General features: G+C 56.1%; 1 protein-coding gene across 1 annotated transcript in view; it reads right to left on the minus strand.

Annotated features, from left to right (window-relative positions):
- Positions 1–3,134: 3,134 nt before the first annotated feature.
- Positions 3,135–27,949, minus strand: part of USP10 (ubiquitin specific peptidase 10) — a 79,487-nt gene continuing 54,672 nt past the window's right edge. The window contains exons 5-14 of the mRNA XM_069739476.1: positions 14,724–14,815; positions 14,341–14,450; positions 14,152–14,207; positions 10,571–10,677; positions 10,359–10,458; positions 9,225–9,408; positions 8,646–8,811; positions 6,880–7,024; positions 5,147–5,209; positions 3,135–4,548 (exon numbers count right to left, since the gene is read on the minus strand). Coding sequence (XP_069595577.1) covers positions 4,361–4,548; positions 5,147–5,209; positions 6,880–7,024; positions 8,646–8,811; positions 9,225–9,408; positions 10,359–10,458; positions 10,571–10,677; positions 14,152–14,207; positions 14,341–14,450; positions 14,724–14,815 — 1,211 coding nt within the window. The 3' untranslated portion in view covers positions 3,135–4,360. The remainder of the gene's footprint in view (positions 4,549–5,146; positions 5,210–6,879; positions 7,025–8,645; positions 8,812–9,224; positions 9,409–10,358; positions 10,459–10,570; positions 10,678–14,151; positions 14,208–14,340; positions 14,451–14,723; positions 14,816–27,949) is intronic.

Genomic DNA, 27,949 nt, shown 5'->3' on the forward strand with positions numbered 1-27,949 from the left:
TTCTCAGTGATGTCACCTCTGATCTCTGGTGATGGATAGGAGACATTCTCAGTGATGTCACCGCTGATCTCTGGTGATGGATAGGAGACATTCTCAGTGATGTCACCGCTGATCTCTGGTGATGGATAGGAGACATTCTCAGTGATGTCACCGCTGATCTCTGGTGATGGATAGGAGGCATTCTCAGTGATGTCACCGCTGATCTCTGGTGATGGATAGGAGGCATTCTCAGTGATGTCACCTCTGATCTCTGGTGATGGATAGGAGGCATTCTCAGTGATGTCACCGCTGATCTCTAGTGATGGATAGGAGGCACTCTCAGTGATGTCACCTCTGATCTCTGGTGATGGATAGGAGGCATTCTCAGTGATGTCACCGCTGATCTCTGGTGATGGATAGGAGACATGCTCAGTGCTGTCACCTCTGATCTCTGGTGATGGATAGGAGGCATTCTCAGTGATGTCACCGCTGATCTCTGGTGATGGATAGGACACATTCTCAGTGATGTCACCTCTGATCTCTGGTGATGGATAGGAGGCATTCTCAGTGATGTCACCGCTGATCTCTGGTGACGGATGGAGACATTCTCAGTGATGTCACCGCTGATCTCTGGTGATGGATAGGAGGCATTCTCAGTGATGTCACCTCTGATCTCTGGTGATGGATAGGAGGCATTCTCAGTGATGTCACCTCTGATCTCTGGTGATGATAGGAGACATTCTCAGTGATGTCACCTCTAATCTCTGGTGATGGATAGGAGGCATTCTCAGTGATGTCACCTCTAATCTCTGGTGATGGATAGGAGACATTCTCAGTGATGTCACCTCTAATCTCTGGTGATGGATAGGAGACATTCTCAGTGATGTCACCGCTGATCTCTGGTGATGGATAGGAGACATTCTCAGTGATGTCACCTCTAATCTCTGGTGATGGATAGGAGACATTCTCAGTGATGTCACCGCTGATCTCTGGTGATGGATAGGAGACATTCTCAGTGATGTCACCTCTGATCTCTGGTGATGGATAGGAGGCATTCTCAGTGATGTCACCTCTGATCTCTGGTGATGGATAGGAGACATTCTCAGTGATGTCACCGTTGATCTCTGGTGATGGATAGGAGACATTCTCAGTGATGTCACCGCTGATCTCTGGTGATGGATAGGAGACATTCTCAGTGATGTCACCGTTGATCTCTGGTGATGGATAGGAGACATTCTCAGTGATGTCACCGCTGATCTCTGGTGATGGATAGGAGGCATTCTCAGTGATGTCACCGCTGATCTCTGGTGATGGATAGGAGGCATTCTCAGTGATGTCACCGCTGATCTCTGGTGATGGATAGGAGACATTCTCAGTGATGTCACCGCTGATCTCTGGTGATGGATAGGAGGCATTCTCAGTGATGTCACCTCTGATCTCTGGTGATGGATAGGAGGCATTCTCAGTGATGTCACCGTTGATCTCTGGTGATGGATAGGAGACATTCTCAGTGATGTCACCTCTGATCTCTGGTGATGGATAGGAGGCATTCTCAGTGATGTCACCTCTGATCTCTGGTGATGGATAGGAGGCATTCTCAGTGATATCACCTCTGATCTCTGGTGATGGATAGGAGGCATTCTCAGTGATATCACCTCTGATCTCTGGTGATGGATTGGAGGCATTCTCAGTGATGTCACCTCTGATCTCTGGTGATGGATAGGAGGCATTCTCAGTGATATCACCTCTGATCTCTGGTGATGGATAGGAGGCATTCTCAGTGATGTCACCGCTGATCTCTGGTGATGGATAGGAAGCATTCTCAGTGATATCACCTCTGATCTCTGGTGATGGATAGGAGGCATTCTCAGTGATATCACCTCTGATCTCTGGTGATGGATTGGAGGCATTCTCAGTGATGTCACCTCTGATCTCTGGTGATGGATAGGAAGCATTCTCAGTGATATCACCTCTGATCTCTGGTGATGGATTGGAGGCATTCTCAGTGATGTCACCTCTGATCTCTGGTGATGGATAGGAGGCATTCTCAGTGATGTCACCTCTGATCTCTGGTGATGGATAGGAGACATTCTCAGTGATGTCACCGCAGATCTCTGGTGATGGATAGGAGGCATTCTCAGTGATATCACCTCTGATCTCTGGTGATGGATTGGAGGCATTCTCAGTGATGTCACCTCTGATCTCTGGTGATGGATTGGAGGCATTCTCAGTGATATCACCTCTGATCTCTGGTGATGGATTGGAGACATTCTCAGTGATGTCACCTCTGATCTCTGGTGATGGATAGGAGGCATTCTCAGTGATGTCACCTCTGATCTCTGGTGATGGATAGGAGACATTCTCAGTGATGTCACCTCTGATCTCTGGTGATGGATAGGAGACATTCTCAGTGATGTCACCTCTGATCTCTGGTGATGGATAGGAGGCATTCTCAGTGATATCACCTCTGATCTCTGGTGATGGATAGGAGGCATTCTCAGTGATGTCACCTCTGATCTCTGGTGATGGATAGGAGGCATTCTCAGTGATATCACCTCTGATCTCTGGTGATGGATAGGAGGCATTCTCAGTGATATCACCTCTGATCTCTGGTGATGGATTGGAGGCATTCTCAGTGATGTCACCGTTGATCTCTGGTGATGGATAGGAGGCATTCTCAGTGATGTCACCTCTGATCTCTGGTGATGGATAGGAGGCATTCTCAGTGATGTCACCGCTGATCTCTGGTGATGGATAGGAGGCATTCTCAGTGATGTCACCGTTGATCTCTGGTATGTAGATGAGCGGTGGAGCTTAGTGATGGCACGACTGATCTCTAGTTTTCTGATTTCCTAGCACAGGATCTGGTCTGGACACTAGTGATGCGTTAGGTCTGGTGATTACTACGGCATTGGTGCCAGGGTGCCGCCTCTGCCCATTTTACAGTAAGTGGGATTAGCTTTATATTTGGCAGCGCCGTTCTGTGGTCAGAGTCGGAAACAAAGCAAATTCAGCAGTAAAGTGTCAGAAAATTAGGATTTTTCCGTGAAATCTCCAGATCTGGCGTCTCGTGACCACGCCGGAGACACAACCGTGGACGTGTCCGGCCGTGCAGCTCCAGGGGATACAATGAAACCAGTCCAGGACGCAAGAGGTTAAACCAACATGGTGATTTTATTGATGGCGAAGACTTTGTACTCCAAGATATCACTAAAGTGTGTACAACGAGTAACCGCACGGCGGAGGAGAGGACGTGCCACAGACTGCTCCGCGCATCGCCAGCGCCTCTCCCCTCCGTCGTGCACAGATCAGCATCATTATTCCGGCCACTTGTACAGGCACTCCGCACACTCGGGGGGTCACTTATTTACGTCTATACCCCCCGACCAGTTTTAAAACCTTCCATCCGCCAGAGAGGAGGGCGCTCGCTGCACTTCTCCAGCAGGGAAGGGGTTAAAACGCCCTAATACTTCAGGTAACTGAAGAAACTCTGAATAAAAGCCTTCTGTATTTTTTTTTTTTCTTTGTATTTTTGCTATTTTTAACTTTTTTTTTTTGTTTGTTAATTATTATTCCCCCCCTCTGATTTATGCAAGAAATATTCTAGAGAAATGTGCCGTCTGGTTGTGATCTCTAGACTCGGTGATCGGGGGAGCGGAGGAGAGCGGCGAAGGGTTTCTTTGCGAGGAGTGGAGGGTGATGCCTTGCCGGCCGGGCCGTTTTCACGTGTGGGTTAATGCTGGTGCGTTGAGTCTTTGGCGAAGCGCGTGGGTGCCGAGAGGCGACTCAGAAGCTTCGATCCGAGACACTAAAAAAATAATAAAAATCTATTTCTGTGTAGCAAGAACCATCCCCCTCCCCCGTCAGCTTCTGCCTCGGTCCCAACGTCAACCCCGACACCGCGGCTTCGGGTGTATCAGGGTAAGGGGTGAATTGCAGCTCTGAGGGGCTTTAATCTCGTGATTCCTGTTGCCTCCAGACGGGGGCGCCCCGAGCCGCACAAGGCCATCGGTAATCGACATCTCACTAGGCGGATTACAGCGTCGTCTCAGGCGCTACGACTTTCAGCTTTGCAGGTCACGTGGTCGCTCAGAGGTGTCTGCATCCCGAAAAAGGGGAGCAGCACATCCCGGCTACTCCGGACCCCCCTGCCATAGCGGTCTGGGGGTCCCCAAAGCAAAGTGAAATAGTTTTTAAACATTTCTTCTTAATCTAATCTATAAAATGTACTGGGAAAAGAAAAAGTGGAGGAACAATGGGGGGAGCAAAAGAAAGGGGGGCACTCAAGAAAAGAAAAAAAAAATAGAGTAAAAGGAGGTGAAAAACTGTTTTGTGTCCTATGACGCAGGAATCTTGCGCCGGTCGCACGCAGGCGGCGCGGTCACAGCAGGTCGACGCGGCGGTAGTACAGGAGGTAGGCCGTGCGCTCCACCGTCTGCTTCACCACCTGATACTGATTGATCACTTTCACAGTCTGGTCGTCGATACGTAACCAGCCATTGAGACCGATCTGGAAGACGTCTGTAGTGTAGTGCCCACCCGTGGCGCTGTTACCATGGTGATAGACCACTGCCGGAGAGAAGACGAGAACACAATGGTCAGTTGGCACGGACACGGGATCAGAGGAAGTCAATGTCTGCACAGTGGCCGGATCTCTGCTTGCTGGGAATCAGTAACCGCGGGGTAATAAGCCGTTTTCTTACACTGGCAGCAAGCAGATATCTTACAAAGGATCAGAACTGAGACACAGAGATGATCACAAAGATTCACAGGACCCAGGAGTAGCGGGGCGGTGATGCAGACCGTGGCCTCCGGACCAGAGTCCTATGAACCGGGAATGCCGCAGGACTTTACCGATCCCAGAGGGGACCGCCGGGGAGGCTCGCAGCGCCTGGGTCCCGGGGGCATGGACTACATACGTGACCGCTCCACTGGACCAGGGTCCTGCAAGTGTTTGTGATCATCTCTAGACATGAAATATTAGACAGCCGCAGAATGTCTTCATACAAAGCAGTCTCTGGATTCTCTGCGTCCTGGCCCTGCGTGTCAGAGAGCAAGCAGCCCCATGTCAAGAGAGCAAGCAGCCCCATGTCAAGAGAGCAAGCAGCCCCATGTCAAGAGAGCCAACAAGGGCAGGTCAGGCAGCTGGATGAGGAGAAGCACTCACCTGCAAAGAGCCTGTAGGTTTTTTGGCCCTTAATCTTACTTCTCACACCAGGAGAAAACAAATCTGAAGAGGAAAAAAAAGATAGGAGGGTTAGGGGCGCGTTCACACACATCCGATAAGAACAGAACAGATCCACTGTCTCCTATAGAACCGTTTCTAGCATCCGCAGGGAGTTTGACATCTGGTATTTATCAGATGCAGCAGACGTCCGGCCTCACTCGCTCTCTCCCTCCACACATCTGGCCGGCCTCGCTCTCTCCCTCCACATCCGGCCGGCCTCGCTCTCTCCCTCCACACATCTGGCCGGCCACGCTCGCTCGCTCCCTCCACACATCTGGCCGGCCACGCTCGCTCCCTCCACACATCTGGCCGGCCTCGCTCGCTCCCTCCACACATCTGGCCGGCCACGCTCGCTCCCTCCCTCCACACATCTGGCCGGCCACTCTCGCTCCCTCCCTCCACACATCTGGCCGGCCACACGCTCGCTCCCTCCACACATCTGGCCGGCCACGCTCGCTCCCTCCACACATCTGGCCGGCCACGCTCGCTCCCTCCACACATCTGGCCGGCCACGCTCGCTCCCTCCACACATCTGGCCGGCCACTCTCGCTCCCTCCCTCCACACATCTGGCCGGCCACGCTCGCTCCCTCCCTCCACACATCTGGCCGGCCACTCTCGCTCCCTCCCTCCACACATCTGGCCGGCCACACGCTCGCTCCCTCCACACATCTGGCCAGCCACGCTCGCTCCCTCCACACATCTGGCCGGCCACGCTCGCTCCCTCCCTCCACACATCTGGCCGGCCACGCTCGCTCCCTCCCTCCACACATCTGGCCGGCCACGCTCGCTCCCTCCCTCCACACATCTGGCCGGCCACGCTCGCTCCCTCCACACATCTGGCCGGCCACGCTCGCTCCCTCCACACATCTGGCCGGCCACGCTCGCTCCCTCCACACATCTGGCCGGCCTCGCTCGCTCCCTCCACACATCTGGCCGGCCAAGCTCGCTCCCTCCCTCCACACATCTGGCCGGCCACGCTCGCTCGCTCCCTCCACACATCTGGCCGGCCACGCTCGCTCCCTCCACACATCTGGCCGGCCTCGCTCGCTCCCTCCACACATCTGGCCGGCCACGCTCGCTCCCTCCACACATCTGGCCGGCCACGCTCGCTCCCTCCACACATCTGGCCGGCCACGCTCGCTCCCTCCACATATTTGGCCGGCCTCGCTCGCTCCCTCCACACATCTGGCCGGCCACGATCGCTCCCTCCACACATCTGGCCGGCCTCACTCCCTCCTCCAGTCTGCCCTTTGAAGTGCACAGCAGCCATAACGTTAAGGACTCCACACACCTGTCGAGATGCATTATAATACCCAATAGCGCATTCTTAGTGGAGGTGCATGGGGTTATAATGTCAATGGCAGCACGCACAATTTCTGCAGCCAGTGTCCTCAGGTCTCATGCCGTACCCACAGGCGTCACATTAGGAACTCGCCGCAGCAGCTACCTGCCCTGGGCCAGATTTCATTGCCTTCATTATTCTTAATGCTATATACCAGAAGTCCCAAAGACAAGTCCGGGAGGGACATGGGGCACAGGACCCCGGGACGCAGGACCCCAGGATGCAGGACCCCGGGACACGTCTGTGGTGTAGCCAGACCCCAAGGTGCCTGATAGCACCCCTAGATGTTGGGGTCCTGTGCCGCCACCACGTCTCACTGTCTCCTCTCACCTTTGCTGATTTCCAGGTCCACCGGGTACTCGATGTTCTTCACCAGCTTCTGGCAGCCGCCGGTCTTTTCGAACACAAATCTTTTAAGGTGCAGCACGAGGACGGGCGGCAGCTCCTCCAACGTCACTCTGCGGCTGACCTCCACCTGGAAGAAGAGGAGCAGCGGTCAGCCAGGACCAGGAGATTGGGGCACAATGGTGGCAGAGTCCTGCCCTGATATCTGCGAGTGTGGGCCCCGCCGGGATAAGGGCGTCACCTGGCTTCTATCAGCGTGTGACCGGATATCCTCGGCCCGGTGATGAAATTGTTAAACATTCAGTGTCTCCTGCGGGTGTGCAGCGACCTGCGCTCTGCTGATCCGAGGCTCTGCTGATCCAGGAGAGCGCCGCCGCAGACACCAGGAATGTGCAGGGACGTGCGCCAAGTCTCACTAATCAGCGGAGCCGGCGGCTGCAGATCGCAACAGTGGGACTCCTGCGCACAGGAACACCGCCATGAACTCTCCCACAGGTAGTAGTGGCTGTGGTGTGGCCTGTGCTGCTCCGATACATTGTACCAGACCCTGAGCTGTGAAAAGCACTGTCAGATGTGCCCCAGTCTGTGAATGTTACAATATTCACTGACAGCAAGCAGAGAACAGGAAAAGGAGCAGAGGAGCTGCAGTGCATCCGATACTCTGCGATGTCTGATAATCCGGCATGTGGTGGGTCGCTGCTGTATATTCTAAAGCATTGGATGTTTGCACAGGGTCACTATAGGTGTAGACCCCCGCAAAGTCCTCGGCCGCCCCGTGGAGTGTGTATATATATTCCAGCCAATACTGAATTATGCGCTGGTGAACATCGGACCCCTGTGGTAATAATCCCCCCAGGACAGTGTCTTGTACACCCGTCCGCACCTGTGAGGAGCCCCCCATAGTCACTGACGTCTCTGCGCAGCTGCGCTCTGCCTCGGGCTAATTATTGTGCAGGAATTTTATTTCCGGCCCAGACATCAAAATAAAAACTCAGACGAAGCCAGTGGGACGTAAACTGATCCGCCGGCCCTCCCAAACCCGTAATTGAGCAGTGGTCGCCCTGTGAAGACCAGAAATGATGGGTTACCCACCAAACCCTCCAGCTACAATCACACGGGCGCTGCACCCACACCAGCACTGACCTGAATACCTGGGACGCCGATTAACCCCATCACTGCCCAGGAGGTCACACGGAGCAGCACACAACCGCCGCTCATGTGTCCGCACGTTTCCCCCATGTCTAATGATCCCGTCACCTGCAGAGCTGAAATCACCATTCTCCTAGCTGAAAAATTATCTACAAAGCTATGGAAGAGGCTGCAGCTCTGGATGTGACTGGAGAATCAGGAGACGTTACAAAGTCAGTATGGAGAGGATATTGGAACATCCGGCTTAACCACGGTTATAGCTCCAGTCCCACTACCCCCGGGCGTATACTGTCCAGCCTCCGGGCCCCCCCCCCCCCCGGTCTATAACCTCCGGCCCCCGGCCATGCCGTCTGCCTTCACTAACACGTGGCTGGTGGTGCAGATCTCGCTGATACCATCTTAACGCTTCAGCACCAGACTGCACTGAGCGGTGACTGTGGCAGTGCCGACACGTCTGTGTGACTGACAGCAGACGGCTCTGGGAAGAATGAAGCTCCCTCTCTCCGGGAGCAGTGCACCTTCCACCTGCAGATTTGCCCCATAGCCTGATCCGTGGTGACAATGCAATAACTGTGGTGGTGCTGTCGCCGGCCGGGACGCACCTCTTGCTTGGTTTTGGTGGTGTAACCCTGGACGGACTCTCGGGCCACGAGACTCTCCAGGGCGTCTTGGACGGTGCGGATCTTCTCAGACTGAATGTCCAGCTGGAGGGTGAAGAACGGCTGCAGGGTCGCTGACTCCTTGGAGCTGTGCTGATACACGACAGATCTGCAAAAGAAAGAAGCGATCTGAGCAGACTACACGGCGGCTGACACCATCCTGTACGCGGTGTCTTGGCTCAGACAGCCATGAGAACTTCTTCCCAGAGTCACAATCTGTCTCCCCAAAACCCATCACAGGGCGGCGCGTTCCTACGATGGGGAACAGGGTGTCCACACCAACCACATGGCACAGACAGCAAACACTTGTGGTGAGGAAGTGTGTTACATTACATCCTCGCACCGCACCCATCCTCCGCAGACGACAGATGTGCGAGGACCGCCGACTCTGCAGAAACTACAGCGAGAACCGCGGCTCGTCCAGAAGAGCGACCGGAGGGGCAGACACATCCGCCGCCTACATCGGTGACCCGGGGAGAAGAGCAGCGCTGCACTAGATCTGCACTGATAATGGACTCGCACCTCATGTGTCCTCCGAAGATCTCGGTAATGGGTGTCTGGATGAAGTCCGCCTGCCGGGTGATTGAGGACTTGTTTCTGGGTCCCACCTGCTCCCACTCCTCGTCACTGCCTTCTCCAGGGTCTCCTGGCTGGTTTGTTTCGTCTTCGTCGGTCGCCGGCTGAAGTTCTGGTCCATTTAAGATTTCTATAAAACAAAATGGTGTTAGTGCGGAATGATAATCGGCAGCTGTCCGGGCATGCTGGGAGTTGTGGTGTCTGCACACAATCTTCTCCAATAAATACAATCGGTGCACGAATCTGGAAGCACAGAGCTGGGTCAGACCTGGCCCGGGGGCACAGAATTGGGTCAGACCGGGCCCGGAGGCACAGAATTGGGTCAGACTGGGCCCGGGGGCAAAGAATTGGGTCAGACTGGGCCCGGGGGCACAGAATTGGGTCAGATGGAGCCCGGGGGCACAGAATCGGGTCAGTCCGGGCCCGGAGGCATAGAACTGGGTCAGACTGAGCCCGGGGGCATAGAATTGGGTGAGACCGGGCCCGGGGGAATAGAATTGGGTCAGACGGAGCCCGGGGGAATAGAATTGGGTCAGACGGAGCCCGGGGGCAGAGAATCAGGTCAGACGGAGCCCGGGGGCATAGAATTGGGTCAGACGGAGCCCGGGGGGCATAGAATCGAGTCAGACGGAGCCCGGGGGCATAGAATCGAGTCAGACGGAGCCCGGGGGCATAGAATTGGGTCAGACTGAGCCGGGGGAATAGAATTGGGTCAGATGGAGCCCGGGGGCAGAGAATCAGGTCAGACGGAGCCCGGGGGCATAGAATTGGGTCAGACTGAGCCCGGGGGCAGAGAATCAGGTCAGACTGAGTCCGGGGGCAGAGAATTGTCTAGTTCTGGTCAGACCTGTGGCCTGACCTAGTACAGACAGCGAACCCGACCTAGAAGAACTACACTGACACACTGTGACGAAACTGCTGCGCCTCCTCTCAGCGCCTCCAGCCCGTGGCACCGATAACGAGCAGCGCACGGCAATTCTCTAATCAGGAATTACAAGGAGACGGATGATGAACAATGCCAAGGCCGCAGGCAGATCGCACGGTGCTGAGCACGGGCGGTGCTGAGCGCGGGAGACGTACTGTCGTTGTGCGGGGACAGCAGCTTCTTCAGAGATAACATTTCTTCATGGAGTCCGTTCAGCACGAAGCCCAGGTACTCCTCCGCGTCCTCCTGCCGCCCCTGTGGGGACACAATACACGGGTTACACGGCTGATTCACAGTCCCTATATTGGGCCCAGACCCCCAGACAGCCCGACATATCACGTCCCGGCCCCCCATAGCATCTTTATACCTTCTCAGACAGACTGGACTTGGAGAGGGTCAGCAGCCGGTAGATGTAGGTGGGCTCGAACGCTGCCCCGGGACGAATGTCACGAACAACCTTCTCACCGGCCGCCACTGCCGAAAGTTTAGAAAATCAGAACCAAACGCCCAAATACTGCCCCCGACTAATGGTCATATCCCGAGAGGTCCGAGGACCCCCAGTCAATCCACAGACGGGGTCACACTGGTGGTCAGTCCGTCACTCCATAGACAAGGGGTCACACTGGTGGACAGTCCGTCACTCCACAGACAGGGGATCACACTGGTGGTCTGTCCATCACTCCACAGACAGGGGATCACACTGGTGGTCAGTCCGTCACTCAACAGACAGGGGGTCACACTGGTGGTCAGTCCATCACTCCACAGACAGGGGATCACACTGGTGGTCAGTCCGTCACTCCACAGACAGGGAGGTCACACTGGTGGTCAGTCCATCACTCCACAGACAGGGGATCACACTGGTGGTCAGTCCGTCACTCCACAGACAGGGGATCACACTGGTGGTCTGTCCGTCACTCCACAGACAGGGGGTCACACTGGTGGTCAGTCCGTCACTCCACAGATTGGGGATCACACTGGTGGTCAGTCCGTCACTCCACAGACTGGGGGTCACACTGGTGGACAGTCCGTCACTCCACAGACAGGGGGTCACACTGGTGGTCAGTCCGTCACTCCACAGACAGGGGGTCACACTGGTGGTCAGTCCGTCACTCCACAGATTGGGGATCACACTGGTGGTCAGTCCGTCACTCCACAGACTGGGGGTCACACTGGTGGACAGTCCGTCACTCCACAGACAGGGGGTCACACTGGTGGACAGTCCGTCACTCCACAGACAGGGGATCACACTGGTGGTCAGTCCGTCACTCCACAGACTGGGGGTCACACTGGTGGTCAGTCCGTCACTCCACAGACTGGGGGTCACACTGGTGGTCAGTCTGTCACTCCACAGACTGGGGGTCACACTGGTGGTCAGTCTGTCACTCAACAGACAGGGGATCACACTGGTGGTCAGTCCGTCACTCCACAGACAGGGGGTCACACTGGTGGTCAGTCCGTCACTCCACAGACAGGGGGTCACACTGGTGGACAGTCCGTCACTCCACAGACAGGGGATCACACTGGTGGGGAGTCCGTCACTCCACAGACAGGGGGTCACACTGGTGGTCAGTCCGTCACTCCACAGACTGGGGGTCACACTGGTGGACAGTCCGTCACTCCACAGACAGGGGATCACACTGGTGGTCTGTCCGTCACTCCACAGACAGGGGGTCACACTGGTGGTCAGTCCGTCACTCCATAGACAGGGGGTCACACTGGTGGTCAGTCCGTCACTCCACAGACAGGGGGTCACACTGGTGGACAGTCCGTCACTCCACAGACAGGGGATCACACTGGTGGGGAGTCCGTCACTCCACAGACAGGGGGTCACACTGGTGGTCAGTCCGTCACTCCACAGACTGGGGGTCACACTGGTGGACAGTCCGTCACTCCACAGACAGGGGATCACACTGGTGGTCAGTCCGTCACTCCACAGACAGGGGGTCACACTGGTGGTCAGTCCGTCACTCCACAGACTGGGGGTCACACTGGTGGACAGTCCGTCACTCCACAGACAGGGGGTCACACTGGTGGTCTGTCCGTCACTCCACAGACAGGGGGTCACACTGGTGGTCAGTCCGTCACTCCACAGACAGGGGGTCACACTGGTGGTCAGTCCATCACTACACAGACAGGGGGTCACACTGGTGGTCAGTCCGTCACTACACAGACAGGGGATCACACTGGTGGACAGTCCGTCACTACACAGACAGGGGATCACACTGGTGGACAGTCCGTCACTCCACAGACTGGGGGTCACACTGGTGGTCAGTCCGTCACTCCATAGACAAGGGGTCACACTGGTGGACAGTCCGTCACTCCACAGACAGGGGATCACACTGGTGGTCAGTCCGTCACTCCACAGACAGGGGGTCACACTGGTGGTCAGTCCGTCACTCCACAGACAGGGGGTCACACTGGTGGTCAGTCCGTCACTACACAGACAGGGGATCACACTGGTGGTCAGTCCGTCACTCCACAGACTGGGGGTCACACTGGTGGTCAGTCCGTCACTCCACAGACTGGGGGTCACACTGGTGGTCAGTCTGTCACTCAACAGACAGGGGATCACACTGGTGGTCAGTCCGTCACTCCACAGACAGGGGGTCACACTGGTGGTCAGTCCGTCACTCCACAGACAGGGGGTCACACTGGTGGACAGTCCGTCACTCCACAGACAGGGGATCACACTGGTGGGGAGTCCGTCACTCCACAGACAGGGGGTCACACTGGTGGTCAGTCCGTCACTCCACAGACAGGGGGTCACACTGGTGGTCAGTCCGTCACTCCATAGACAGGGGGTCACACTGGTGGTCAGTCCGTCACTCCATAGACAGGGGGTCACACTGGTGGACAGTCTGTCACTCAACAGACAGGGGGTCACACTGGTGGACAGTCCGTCACTCCACAGACAGGGGGTCACACTGGTGGTCAGTCCGTCACTCCACAGACAGGGGGTCACACTGGTGGTCAGTCCGTCACTACACAGACAGGGGATCACACTGGTGGTCAGTCCGTCACTCCACAGACTGGGGGTCACACTGGTGGTCAGTCCGTCACTCCACAGACAGGAGGTCACACTGGTGGTCAGTCCGTCACTACACAGACAGGGGATCACACTGGTGGTCAGTCCGTCACTCCACAGACTGGGGGTCACACTGGTGGTCAGTCCATTACTTCACAGACAGGGAGGTCACACTGGTGGTCAGTCCATTACTTCACAGACAGGGAGGTCACACTGGTGGTCAGTCCATTACTTCACAGGCGGGGGGTCACACTGGTGGTCAGTCCGTCACTCCACAGACAGGGAGGTCACACTGGTGGTCAGTCCATTACTTCACAGGCGGGGGGTCACACTGGTGGTCAGTCCGTCACTCCACAGACAGGGAGGTCACACTGGTGGTCAGTCCGTCACTACACAGACAGGGGATCACACTGGTGGTCAGTCCGTCACTCCACAGACAGGGGGTCACACTGGTGGTCAGTCCGTCACTCCACAGACAGGGGGTCACACTGGTGGTCAGTCCGTCACTACACAGACAGGGGATCACACTGGTGGTCAGTCCGTCACTACACAGACAGGGGATCACACTGGTGGTCAGTCCGTCACTACACAGACTGGGGGTCACACTGGTGGTCAGTCCATTACTTCACAGACAGGGAGGTCACACTGGTGGTCAGTCCATTACTTCACAGGCGGGGGGTCACACTGGTGGTCAGTCCATTACTTCACAGGCGGGGGGTCACACTGGTGGTCAGTCCATTACTTCACAGACGGGGGGGGTCACACTGGTGGTCAGTCCATTACTTCACAGACAGGGAGGTCACACTGGTGGTCAGTCCATTACTTCACAGACGGGGTGACACTTGTGGTCAGTGGTGTCTGGACATGTGGATGGCATCCTGTGGAGACCCCTCCGGACCCCCGTGGCTGATTTACGCCCTTACCTTGCTTCGGCTTAGCAATGACTGGCATGTTTGTGAATTCATTCATTAGTTGAACGCTGAAAAAAGAAAAGGCAAAACCTGAGAAACCAGAACCAGCGACAGTCGGAGCTGCACCATGAGCAGCCCCCCGCAGGGGCCGACGTCAGCCCCTACACATTCTGGAACGCTCCACCATACACAGCTACTTACAAGCTGTCGATCATGGGCGTTGATGTGCACGCTCGCTGCAGTTTGCTGTACATGGGAATGCACTTCATCAGATGGTACATGGGCGGACAGGCCACCAGAGCTTGGAGGGTCTACGGGACGGGTCAAGGAATAAACAATACACAAACCGCTCACGGGCCGAGAACACCTTAATGACTGTCTACACTGGATGCCACAGTAACAAACCCTCAGCGGTGACTGCTACCATGAGGTCTGACACGCTGCTTCAAATTCACAAACTACGAGGAAGCTGCAGCTGGAGACCCCCCAACATTCAGTGCAGGGAACCTGGAGGCAGTGTAATAACAGGGTCGGGACTGTGGGGACCTATAATGGCGGCGGGCACAGCGTGCGGTGAAGGATACAGCGTTGATGTAGCACCAGTTTCCTTTGTTGAGGAGTCCTCGCGGCTGTAACGACACGGGTTTATGGATGAGCTTCACCCCGTCCAGGATCTCTGCGGAGAGGAGGAAAGCAGCGTCAGCACAGAGAACACATCTGATAGATGGCAGACCACCGTGGTACATGGGGGGGATCGGAGGCTGCCGCAGCATGCAGTGCTTCCATCTGAACCCCCATCATCCACCCCCATCATCCTACATAGGCTCCGGCAGCCGCGTTCCCCATTGCCCCCTGAACATTAGAGAAAGGGAACGAGATGTCAAATGTAAAAAAAAAATTAAAGATATTAAATACACGGGCCCTCCAGTACCGACGACCCCGGGGGTCCGCACCGGTCTTCACTTTCCAGCGCTGCTCTTAGAAGTGATGCATGCACATACAGAACGTTATAGCTCCAGGAAACCAGCGAGCGATGCGGACCCCCGTGCTGGATGGGGGGGAATACAGGTGTGTACCTAAACAAACAACCTAAGCAAATGCTATTCACCCGGTGAATTGTTCTCTGCTCCAGCGCTGACCCTGGTGGTCCTCACATCCCACTTAGTGATGGTCCTGTGGAACGAGGGCGCTGATCATACCTCCGTGTTACAGGGGATGTCTGGAGCGTAGGACCCGCACCTCGCTGCAGGAGATGACATACCGGAGTCAGCAGGGAGTGCACGCTACACGCCCGACACCCCCTGTAACACTGAGGTATGATCGGTGCAACACGGCCGCTCTGCCCTCGGACCACAAGCTCGGAGCGCCACCTGGTGGAGAAATAAGTTGTCCCAGGTAATGGCGGATCATCTGCCCGCACAGGACGGCGGCGTCTGACCTCCGCACAGGAGCAGCGCCTCAGCCCAGAGCCGGCGACCCCCATCCATTACACCAAGGTGGTCTCAATTAGGAGTCACACGGGGTGAGCGGACGCTCCATAATACTAGGAGGGATAAACGGCTGAGCACGAGGGTCCGCCCGGGTCATGTTCTACTGCGGCGCCCCTTATTGATCACCCGTTGCTCTAGTTTTACTTTCTGGTTCCTGTAGAATTTTGGACTGACCACCACTTGGCGACCGACGAGCCCCCACTATCCCTGAAATCCACAGCATTCACTATGGCTGGGACAGAGCCACGGAGTATGGTATACACACAGCCTGCACTGCGGACACCGTCTGTGACGCCCCCTTGTGGTAACCACGGCCTACACTGTAGCAGGACTATAATGTGACCTCATACACACACAGCCTGCACTGCGGACACCGTCTGTGACGTCCCCTTGTGGTAACCACGGCCTACACTGTAGCAGGACTATAATGTGACCTCATACACACACAGCCTGCACTGCGGACACCGTCTGTGGCGCCCCCTTGTGGTAACCACGGCCTACACTGTAGCAGGACTATAATGTGACCTCATACACACACAACCTGCACTGCGGACACCGTCTGTGACGTCCCCTTGTGGTAACCACGGCCTACACTGTAGGACTATAATGTGACCTCATACACACACAGCCTGCACTGCGGACACCGTCTGTGGCGCCCCCTTGTGGTAACCACGGCCTACACAGTAGCAGGACTATAATGTGACCTCATACACACACAGCCTGCACTGCGGACACCGTCTGTGACGCCCCCTTGTGGTAACCACGGTCTACACTGTAGCAGGACTATAATGTGACCTCATACACACACAGCCTGCACTGCGGACACCGTCTGTGACGTCCCCTTGTGGTAACCACGGCCTACACTGTAGCAGGACTATAATGTGACCTCATACACACACAGCCTGCACTGCGGACACCGTCTGTGACGCCCCCTTGTGGTAACCACGGTCTACACTGTAGCAGGACTATAATGTGACCTCATACACACACAGCCTGCACTGCGGACACCGTCTGTGACGCCCCCTTGTGGTAACCACGGTCTACACTGTAGCAGGACTATAATGTGACCTCATACACACACAGCCTGCACTGCGGACACCGTCTGTGACGTCCCCTTGTGGTAACCACGGCCTACACTGTAGCAGGACTATAATGTGACCTCATACACACACAGCCTGCACTGCGGACACCGTCTGTGGCGCCCCCTTGTGGTAACCACGGTCTACACTGTAGCAGGACTATAATGTGACCTCATACACACACAGCCTGCACTGCGGACACAGTCTGTGGCGCCCCCTTGTGGTAACCACGGCCTACACTGTAGCAGGACTATAATGTGACCTCATACACACACAACCTGCACTGCGGACACCGTCTGTGACGCCCCCTTGTGGTAACCACGGCCTACACTGTAGCAGGACTATAATGTGACCTCATACACACACAACCTGCACTGCGGACACCGTCTGTGGCGCCCCCTTGTGGTAACCACGGTCTACACTGTAGCAGGACTATAATGTGACCTCATACACACACAACCTGCACTGCGGACACCGTCTGTGACGCCTCCTTGTGGTAACCACGGCCTACACTGTAGCAGGACTATAATGCGACCTCATACACACACAGCCTGCACTGCGGACACCGTCTGTGACGCCCCCTTGTGGTAACCACGGCCTACACTGTAGCAGGACTATAATGTGACCTCATACACACAGCCTGCACTGCGGACACCGTCTGTGACGCCCCCTTGTGGTAACCACGGCCTACACTGTAGCAGGACTATAATGTGACCTCATACACACACAGCCTGCACTGCGGACACCGTCTGTGACGCCCCCTTGTGGTAACCACGGTCTACACTGTAGCAGGACTATAATGCGGCCTCATACACACACAGCCTGCACTGCGGACACCGTCTGTGGCGCCCCCTTGTGGTAACCACGGTCTACACTGTAGCAAGACTATAATGATCTCATACACACAGCCTGCACTGCGGACACCGTCTGTGACGCCTCCTTGTGGTAACCACGGCCTACACTGTAGCAGGACTATAATGTGACCTTATACACACACAGCCTGCACTGCGGACACCGTCTGTGACGCCCCCTTGTGGTAACCACGGCCTACACAGTAGCAGGACTATAATGCGACCTCATACACACAGCCTGCACTGCGGACACCGTCTGTGACGCCTCCTTGTGGTAACCACGGCCTACACAGTAGCAGGACTATAATGTGACCTCATACACACAGCCTGCACTGCAGACACCGTCTGTGGCGCCCCCTTGTGGTAACCACGGTCTACACTGTAGCAGGACTATAATGCGGCCTCATACACACACAGCCTGCACTGCGGACACCGTCTGTGACGCCCCCTTGTGGTAACCACAGTCTACACTGTAGCAGGACTATAATGTGACCTCATACACACACAGCCTGCACTGCAGACACCGTCTGTGGCGCCCCCTTGTGGTAACCACGGTCTACACTGTAGCAGGACTATAATGCGGCCTCATACACACACAGCCTGCACTGCGGACACCGTCTGTGACGCCCCCTTGTGGTAACCACAGTCTACACTGTAGCAGGACTATAATGTGACCTCATACACACACAGCCTGCACTGCGGACACCGTCTGTGGCGCCTCCTTGTGGTAACCACGGCCTACACAGTAGCAGGACTATAATGTGACCTCATACACACACAGCCTGCACTGCGGACACCGTCTGTGGCGCCCCCTTGTGGTAACCACGGCCTACACTGTAGCAGGACTATAATGTGACCTTATACACACACAGCCTGCACTGCAGACACCGTCTGTGACGCCCCCTTGTGGTAACCACGGCCTACACTGTAGCAGGACTATAATGTGACCTCATACACACAGCCTGCACTGCGGACACCGTCTGTGACGCCCCCTTGTGGTAACCACGGTCTACACTGTAGCAGGACTATAATGCGGCCTCATACACACACAGCCTGCACTGCGGACACCGTCTGTGACGCCCCCTTGTGGTAACCACGGCCTACACTGTAGCAGGACTATAATGCGGCCTCATACACACACAGCCTGCACTGCGGACACCGTCTGTGACGCCCCCTTGTGGTAACCACGGCCTACACTGTAGCAGGACTATAATGTGACCTCATACACACACAGCCTGCACTGCGGACACCGTCTGTGACGCCCCCTTGTGGTAACCACGGTCTACACTGTAGCAGGACTATAATGCGGCCTCATACACACACAGCCTGCACTGCGGACACCGTCTGTGACGCCCCCTTGTGGTAACCACGGCCTACACTGTAGCAGGACTATAATGCGACCTCATACACACACAGCCTGCACTGCGGACACCGTCTGTGACGCCCCCTTGTGGTAACCACGGCCTACACTGTAGCAGGACTATAATGCGACCTCATACACACACAGCCTGCACTGCGGACACCGTCTGTGGCGCCCCCTTGTGGTAACCACGGCCTACACTGTAGCAGGACTATAATGCGGCCTCATACACACACAGCCTGCACTGCGGACACCGTCTGTGGCGCCCCCATGTGGTAACCACGGCCTACACTGTAGCAGGACTATAATGTGACCTCATACACACACAGCCTGCACTGCGGACACCGTCTGTGGCGCCCCCTTGTGGTAACCACGGCCTACACTGTAGCAGGACTATAATGCGACCTCATACACACACAGCCTGCACTGCGGACACCGTCTGTGACGCCCCCTTGTGGTAACCACGGCCTACACTGTAGCAGGACTATAATGCGACCTCATACACACACAGCCTGCACTGCGGACACAGTCTGTGACGCCCCCTTGTGGTAACCACGGCCTACACTGTAGCAGGACTATAATGCGACCTCATACACACACAGCCTGCACTGCGGACACCGTCTGTGACGCCCCCTTGTGGTAACCACGGCCTACACTGTAGCAGGACTATAATGCGACCTCATACACACACAGCCTGCACTGCGGACACCGTCTGTGGCGCCCCCTTGTGGTAACCACGGCCTACACTGTAGCAGGACTATAATGTGACCTCATACACACACAGCCTGCACTGCGGACACCGTCTGTGGCGCCCCCTTGTGGTAACCACGGTCTACACTGTAGCAGGACTATAATGCGACCTCATACACACACAGCCTGCACTGCGGACACCGTCTGTGGCGCCTCCTTGTGGTAACCACGGCCTACACTGTAGCAGGACTATAATGCGGCCTCATACACACACAGCCTGCACTGCGGACACCGTCTGTGGCGCCTCCTTGTGGTAACCACGGCCTACACTGTAGTAGGACTATAATGTGACCTCATACACACACAGCCTGCACTGCGGACACCGTTTGTGGCGCCCCCTTGTGGTAACCACGGCCTACACTGTAGCAGGACTATAATGTGACCTCATACACACACAGCCTGCACTGCGGACACCGTCTGTGACGCCCCCTTGTGGTAACCACGGCCTACACTGTAGCAGGACTATAATGCGACCTCATACACACACAGCCTGCACTGCGGACACCGTCTGTGACGCCCCCTTGTGGTAACCACGGCCTACACTGTAGCAGGACTATAATGTGACCTCATACACACAGCCTGCACTGCGGACACCGTCTGTGACGCCCCCTTGTGGTAACCACGGCCTACACTGTAGCAGGACTATAATGCGGCCTCATACACACAGCCTGCACTGCGGACACCGTCTGTGACGCCCCCTTGTGGTAACCACGGCCTACACTGTAGCAGGACTATAATGTGACCTCATACACACACAGCCTGCACTGCGGACACCGTCTGTGACGCCCCCTTGTGGTAACCACGGTCTACACTGTAGCAGGACTATAATGTGACCTCATACACACACAGCCTGCACTGCGGACACCGTCTGTGACGCCCCCTTGTGGTAACCACGGCCTACACTGTAGCAGGACTATAATGCGACCTCATACACACACAGCCTGCACTGCGGACACCGTCTGTGACGCCCCCTTGTGGTAACCACGGCCTACACTGTAGCAGGACTATAATGTGACCTCATACACACAGCCTGCACTGCGGACACCGTCTGTGGCGCCCCCTTGTGGTAACCACGGCCTACACTGTAGCAGGACTATAATGTGACCTCATACACACACAGCCTGCACTGCGGACACCGTCTGTGACGCCTCCTTGTGGTAACCACGGCCTACACTGTAGCAGGACTATAATGTGACCTCATACACACAGCCTGCACTGCGGACACCGTCTGTGGCGCCCCCTTGTGGTAACCACGGCCTACACTGTAGCAGGACTATAATGTGACCTCATACACACACAGCCTGCACTGCGGACACCGTCTGTGGCGCCCCCTTGTGGTAACCACGGCCTACACTGTAGTAGGACTATAATGCGGCCTCATACACACACAGCCTGCACTGCGGACACCGTCTGTGACGCCCCCTTGTGGTAACCACGGCCTACACTGTAGCAGGACTATAATGCGGCCTCATACACACAGCCTGCACTGCGGACACCGTCTGTGACGCCCCCTTGTGGTAACCACGGCCTACACTGTAGCAGGACTATAATGTGACCTCATACACACACAGCCTGCACTGCGGACACCGTCTGTGACGCCCCCTTGTGGTAACCACGGTCTACACTGTAGCAGGACTATAATGTGACCTCATACACACACAGCCTGCACTGCGGACACCGTCTGTGACGCACCCTTGTGGTAACCACGGCCTACACTGTAGCAGGACTATAATGTGACCTCATACACACACAGCCTGCACTGCGGACACCGTCTGTGACGCCCCCTTGTGGTAACCACGGTCTACGCTGTAGCAGGACTATAATGTGACCTCATACACACACCCTGCACTGCGGACACCGTCTGTGACGCCTCCTTGTGGTAACCACGGTCTACACTGTAGCAGGACTATAATGCGGCCTCATATACACACACCCTGCACTGCGGACACCGTCTGTGACGCCCCCTTGTGGTAACCACGGCCTACACTGTAGCAGGACTATAATGCGGCCTCATACACACAGCCTGCACTGCGGACACCGTCTGTGACGCCCCCTTGTGGTAACCACGGCCTACACTGTAGCAGGACTATAATGCGACCTCATACACACACAGCCTGCACTGCGGACACCGTCTGTGACGCCCCCTTGTGGTAACCACGGTCTACACTGTAGCAGGACTATAATGTGACCTCATACACACACAGCCTGCACTGCGGACACCGTCTGTGACGCCCCCTTGTGGTAACCACGGTCTACACTGTAGCAGGACTATAATGTGACCTCATACACACACAGCCTGCACTGCGGACACCGTCTGTGACGCCCCCTTGTGGTAACCACGGCCTACACTGTAGCAGGACTATAATGTGACCTCATACACACACAGCCTGCACTGCGGACACCGTCTGTGACGCCCCCTTGTGGTAACCACGGTCTACACTGTAGCAGGACTATAATGCGGCCTCATACACACACAGCCTGCACTGCGGACACCGTCTGTGGCGCCCCCTTGTGGTAACCACGGCCTACACTGTAGCAGGACTATAATGCGGCCTCATACACACAGCCTGCACTGCGGACACCGTCTGTGGCGCCCCCTTGTGGTAACCACGGCCTACACTGTAGCAAGACTATAATGATCTCATACACACAGCCTGCACTGCGGACACCGTCTGTGACGCCCCCTTGTGGTAACCACGGTCTACGCTGTAGCAGGACTATAATGTGACCTCATACACACACCCTGCACTGCGGACACCGTCTGGGACACCTCCTTGTGGTAACCACGGCCTACACAGTAGCAGGACTATAATGCGGCCTCATACACACACCCTGCACTGCGGACACCGTCTGTGACGCCCCCTTGTGGTAACCACGGCCTACACAGTAGCAGGACTATAATGTGACCTCATACACACACAGCCTGCACTGCGGACACCGTCTGTGGCGCCCCCTTGTGGTAACCACGGCCTACACTGTAGCAGGACTATAATGCGGCCTCATACACACACAGCCTGCACTGCGGACACCGTCTGTGACGCCTCCTTGTGGTAACCACGGCCTACACTGTAGCAGGACTATAATGTGACCTCATACACACACAGCCTGCACTGCGGACACCGTCTGTGACGCCCCCTTGTGGTAACCACGGCCTACACTGTAGCAGGACTATAATGCGGCCTCATACACACACAGCCTGCACTGCGGACACCGTCTGTGGCGCCCCCTTGTGGTAACCACGGCCTACACTGTAGCAGGACTATAATGTGACCTCATACACACACAGCCTGCACTGCGGACACCGTCTGTGACGTCCCCTTGTGGTAACCACGGCCTACACTGTAGCAGGACTATAATGCGGCCTCATACACACACAGCCTGCACTGCGGACACCGTCTGTGGCGCCCCCTTGTGGTAACCACGGCCTACACTGTAGCAGGACTATAATGTGACCTCATACACACACAGCCTGCACTGCGGACACCGTCTGTGACGTCCCCTTGTGGTAACCACGGCCTACACTGTAGCAGGACTATAATGCGACCTCATACACACACAGCCTGCACTGCGGACACCGTCTGTGACGCCCCCTTGTGGTAACCACGGCCTACACTGTAGCAGGACTATAATGTGACCTCATACACACACAGCCTGCACTGCGGACACCGTCTGGGACACCTCCTTGTGGTAACCACGGCCTACACTGTAGCAGGACTATAATGTGACCTCATACACACACAGCCTGCACTGCGGACACCGTCTGTGACGCCCCCTTGTGGTAACCACAGTCTACACTGTAGCAGGACTATAATGCGGCCTCATACACACACAGCCTGCACTGCGGACACCGTCTGTGACGCCTCCTTGTGGTAACCACGGCCTACACTGTAGCAGGACTATAATGTGACCTCATACACACACAGCCTGCACTGCGGACACCGTCTGTGGCGCCCCCTTGTGGTAACCACGGCCTACACTGTAGCAGGACTATAATGTGACCTCATACACACACAGCCTGCACTGCGGACACCGTTTGTGGCGCCCCCTTGTGGTAACCACGGCCTACACTGTAGCAGGACTATAATGTGACCTCATACACACACCCTGCACTGCGGACACCGTCTGTGGCGCCCCCTTGTGGTAACCACGGCCTACGCTGTAGCAGGACTATAATGCGGCGTCATACACACACAGCCTGCACTGCGGACACCGTCTGTGGCGCCCCCTTGTGGTAACCACGGTCTACACTGTAGCAGGACTATAATGCGGCCTCATACACACACAGCCTGCACTGCGGACACCGTCTGTGGCGCCCCCTTGTGGTAACCACCGCCTACACTGTAGCAGGACTATAATGTGACCTCATACACACACAGCCTGCACTGCGGACACCGTCTGTGGCGCCCCCTTGTGGTAACCACGGCCTACACTGTAGCAGGACTATAATGTGACCTCATACACACAGCCTGTACTGTGGACACCGTCTGTGGCGCCCCCTTGTGGTAACCACGGCCTACACTGTAGCAGGACTATAATGTGACCTCATACACACAGCCTGCACTGCGGACACCGTCTGTGGCGCCCCCTTGTGGTAACCACGGCCTACACTGTAGCAGGACTATAATGTGACCTCATACACACAGCCTGTACTGTGGACACCGTCTGTGGCGCCCCCTTGTGGTAACCACGGCCTACACTGTAGCAGGACTATAATGTGACCTCATACACACAGCCTGCACTGCGGACACCGTCTGTGGCGCCCCCTTGTGGTAACCACGGCCTACACTGTAGCAGGACTATAATGCGGCCTCATACACACACAGCCTGCACTGCGGACACCGTTTGTGGCGCCCCCTTGTGGTAACCACGGTCTACACTGTAGCAGGACTATAATGTGACCTCATACACACACAGCCTGCACTGCGGACACCGTTTGTGGCGCCCCCTTGTGGTAACCACGGCCTACACTGTAGCAGGACTATAATGTGACCTCATACACACACAGCCTGTACTGTGGACACCGTCTGTGGCGCCCCCTTGTGGTAACCACGGCCTACACTGTAGCAGGACTATAATGTGACCTCATACACACAGCCTGCACTGCGGACACCGTCTGTGGCGCCCCCTTGTGGTAACCACGGCCTACACTGTAGCAGGACTATAATGTGACCTCATACACACACAGCCTGCACTGCGGACACCGTCTGTGGCGCCCCCTTGTGGTAACCACGGCCTACACTGTAGCAGGACTATAATGTGACCTCATACACACACAGCCTGCACTGCGGACACCGTCTGTGGCGCCCCCTTGTGGTAACCACGGCCTACACTGTAGCAGGACTATAATGTGACCTCATACACACACAGCCTGCACTGCGGACACCGTCTGTGACGCCTCCTTGTGGTAACCACGGTCTACACTGTAGCAGGACTATAATGTGACCTCATACACACACAGCCTGCACTGCGGACACCGTTTGTGGCGCCCCCTTGTGGTAACCACGGTCTACACTGTAGCAGGACTATAATGTGACCTCATACACACACAGCCTGCACTGCGGACACCGTCTGTGGCGCCCCCTTGTGGTAACCACGGCCTACACTGTAGCAGGACTATAATGTGACCTCATACACACACAGCCTGCACTGCGGACACCGTCTGTGGCGCCCCCTTGTGGTAACCACGGCCTACACTGTAGCAGGACTATAATGTGACCTCATACACACACAGCCTGCACTGCGGACACCGTCTGTGGCGCCTCCTTGTGGTAACCACGGCCTACACTGTAGCAGGACTATAATGTGACCTCATACACACACAGCCTGCACTGCGGACACCGTCTGTGACGCCCCCTTGTGGTAACCACGGCCTACACTGTAGCAGGACTATAATGTGACCTCATACACACACAGCCTGCACTGCGGACACCGTTTGTGGCGCCCCCTTGTGGTAACCACGGTCTACACTGTAGCAGGACTATAATGTGACCTCATACACACACAGCCTGCACTGCGGACACCGTCTGTGACGCCTCCTTGTGGTAACCACGGCCTACACTGTAGCAGGACTATAATGTGACCTCATACACACACCCTGCACTGCGGACACCGTCTGTGGCGCCCCCTTGTGGTAACCACGGCCTACGCTGTAGCAGGACTATAATGCGGCGTCATACACACACAGCCTGCACTGCGGACACCGTCTGTGGCGCCCCCTTGTGGTAACCACGGTCTACACTGTAGCAGGACTATAATGCGGCCTCATACACACACAGCCTGCACTGCGGACACCGTCTGTGGCGCCCCCTTGTGGTAACCACGGCCTACACTGTAGCAGGACTATAATGTGACCTCATACACACACAGCCTGCACTGCGGACACCGTTTGTGGCGCCCCCTTGTGGTAACCACGGCCTACACTGTAGCAGGACTATAATGTGACCTCATACACACAGCCTGTACTGTGGACACCGTCTGTGGCGCCCCCTTGTGGTAACCACGGCCTACACTGTAGCAGGACTATAATGTGACCTCATACACACAGCCTGCACTGCGGACACCGTCTGTGGCGCCCCCTTGTGGTAACCACGGCCTACACTGTAGCAGGACTATAATGCGGCCTCATACACACACAGCCTGCACTGCGGACACCGTTTGTGGCGCCCCCTTGTGGTAACCACGGCCTACACTGTAGCAGGACTATAATGTGACCTCATACACACACAGCCTGTACTGTGGACACCGTCTGTGGCGCCCCCTTGTGGTAACCACGGCCTACACTGTAGCAGGACTATAATGTGACCTCATACACACAGCCTGCACTGCGGACACCGTCTGTGGCGCACCCTTGTGGTAACCACGGCCTACACTGTAGCAGGACTATAATGCGGCCTCATACACACACAGCCTGCACTGCGGACACCGTCTGTGACGCCCCCTTGTGGTAACCACGGTCTACACTGTAGCAGGACTATAATGCGGCCTCATACACACACAGCCTGCACTGCGGACACCGTCTGTGACGCCTCCTTGTGGTAACCACGGCCTACACTGTAGCAGGACTATAATGCGGCCTCATACACACACAGCCTGCACTGCGGACACCGTCTGTGACGCCCCCTTGTGGTAACCACGGCCTACACTGTAGCAGGACTATAATGTGACCTCATACACACACACAGCCTGTACTGTGGACACCGTCTGTGACGCCCCCTTGTGGTAACCACGGTCTACACTGTAGCAGGACTATAATGCGGCCTCATACACACACAGCCTGTACTGTGGACACCGTCTGTGGCGCCCCCTTGTGGTAACCACGGCCTACACAGTAGCAGGACTATAATGTGACCTCATACACACACAGCCTGTACTGTGGACACCGTCTGTGACGCCCCCTTGTGGTAACCACGGTCTACACTGTAGCAGGACTATAATGCGGCCTCATACACACACAGCCTGTACTGTGGACACCGTCTGTGACGCCCCCTTGTGGTAACCACGGTCTACACTGTAGCAGGACTATAATGCGGCCTCATACACACACAGCCTGCACTGCGGACACCGTCTGTGACGCCTCCTTGTGGTAACCACGGTCTACACTGTAGCAGGACTATAATGTGACCTCATACACACACAGCCTGCACTGCGGACACCGTTTGTGGCGCCCCCTTGTGGTAACCACGGTCTACACTGTAGCAGGACTATAATGTGACCTCATACACACACAGCCTGCACTGCGGACACCGTCTGTGACGCCTCCTTGTGGTAACCACGGCCTACACAGTAGCAGGACTATAATGTGACCTCATACACACACAGCCTGTACTGTGGACACCGTCTGTGACGCACCCTTGTGGTAACCACGGTCTACACTGTAGCAGGACTATAATGTGACCTCATACACACACCCTGCACTGCGGACACCGTCTGTGGCGCCCCCTTGTGGTAACCACGGCCTACGCTGTAGCAGGACTATAATGTGACCTCATACACACACAGCCTGCACTGCGGACACCGTCTGTGACGCCCCCTTGTGGTAACCACGGTCTACACTGTAGCAGGACTATAATGTGACCTCATACACACACAGCCTGCACTGCGGACACCGTCTGTGACGCCCCCTTGTGGTAACCACGGTCTACACTGTAGCAGGACTATAATGTGACCTCATACACACACAGCCTGCACTGCGGACACCGTCTGTGACGCCCCCTTGTGGTAACCACGGTCTACACTGTAGCAGGACTATAATGTGACCTCATACACACAGCCTGCACTGCG

The sequence above is a fragment of the Ranitomeya imitator genome, chromosome 9 (genome assembly GCF_032444005.1).
Source record: "Ranitomeya imitator isolate aRanImi1 chromosome 9, aRanImi1.pri, whole genome shotgun sequence".
NCBI lineage: Eukaryota > Metazoa > Chordata > Amphibia > Anura > Dendrobatidae > Ranitomeya > Ranitomeya imitator.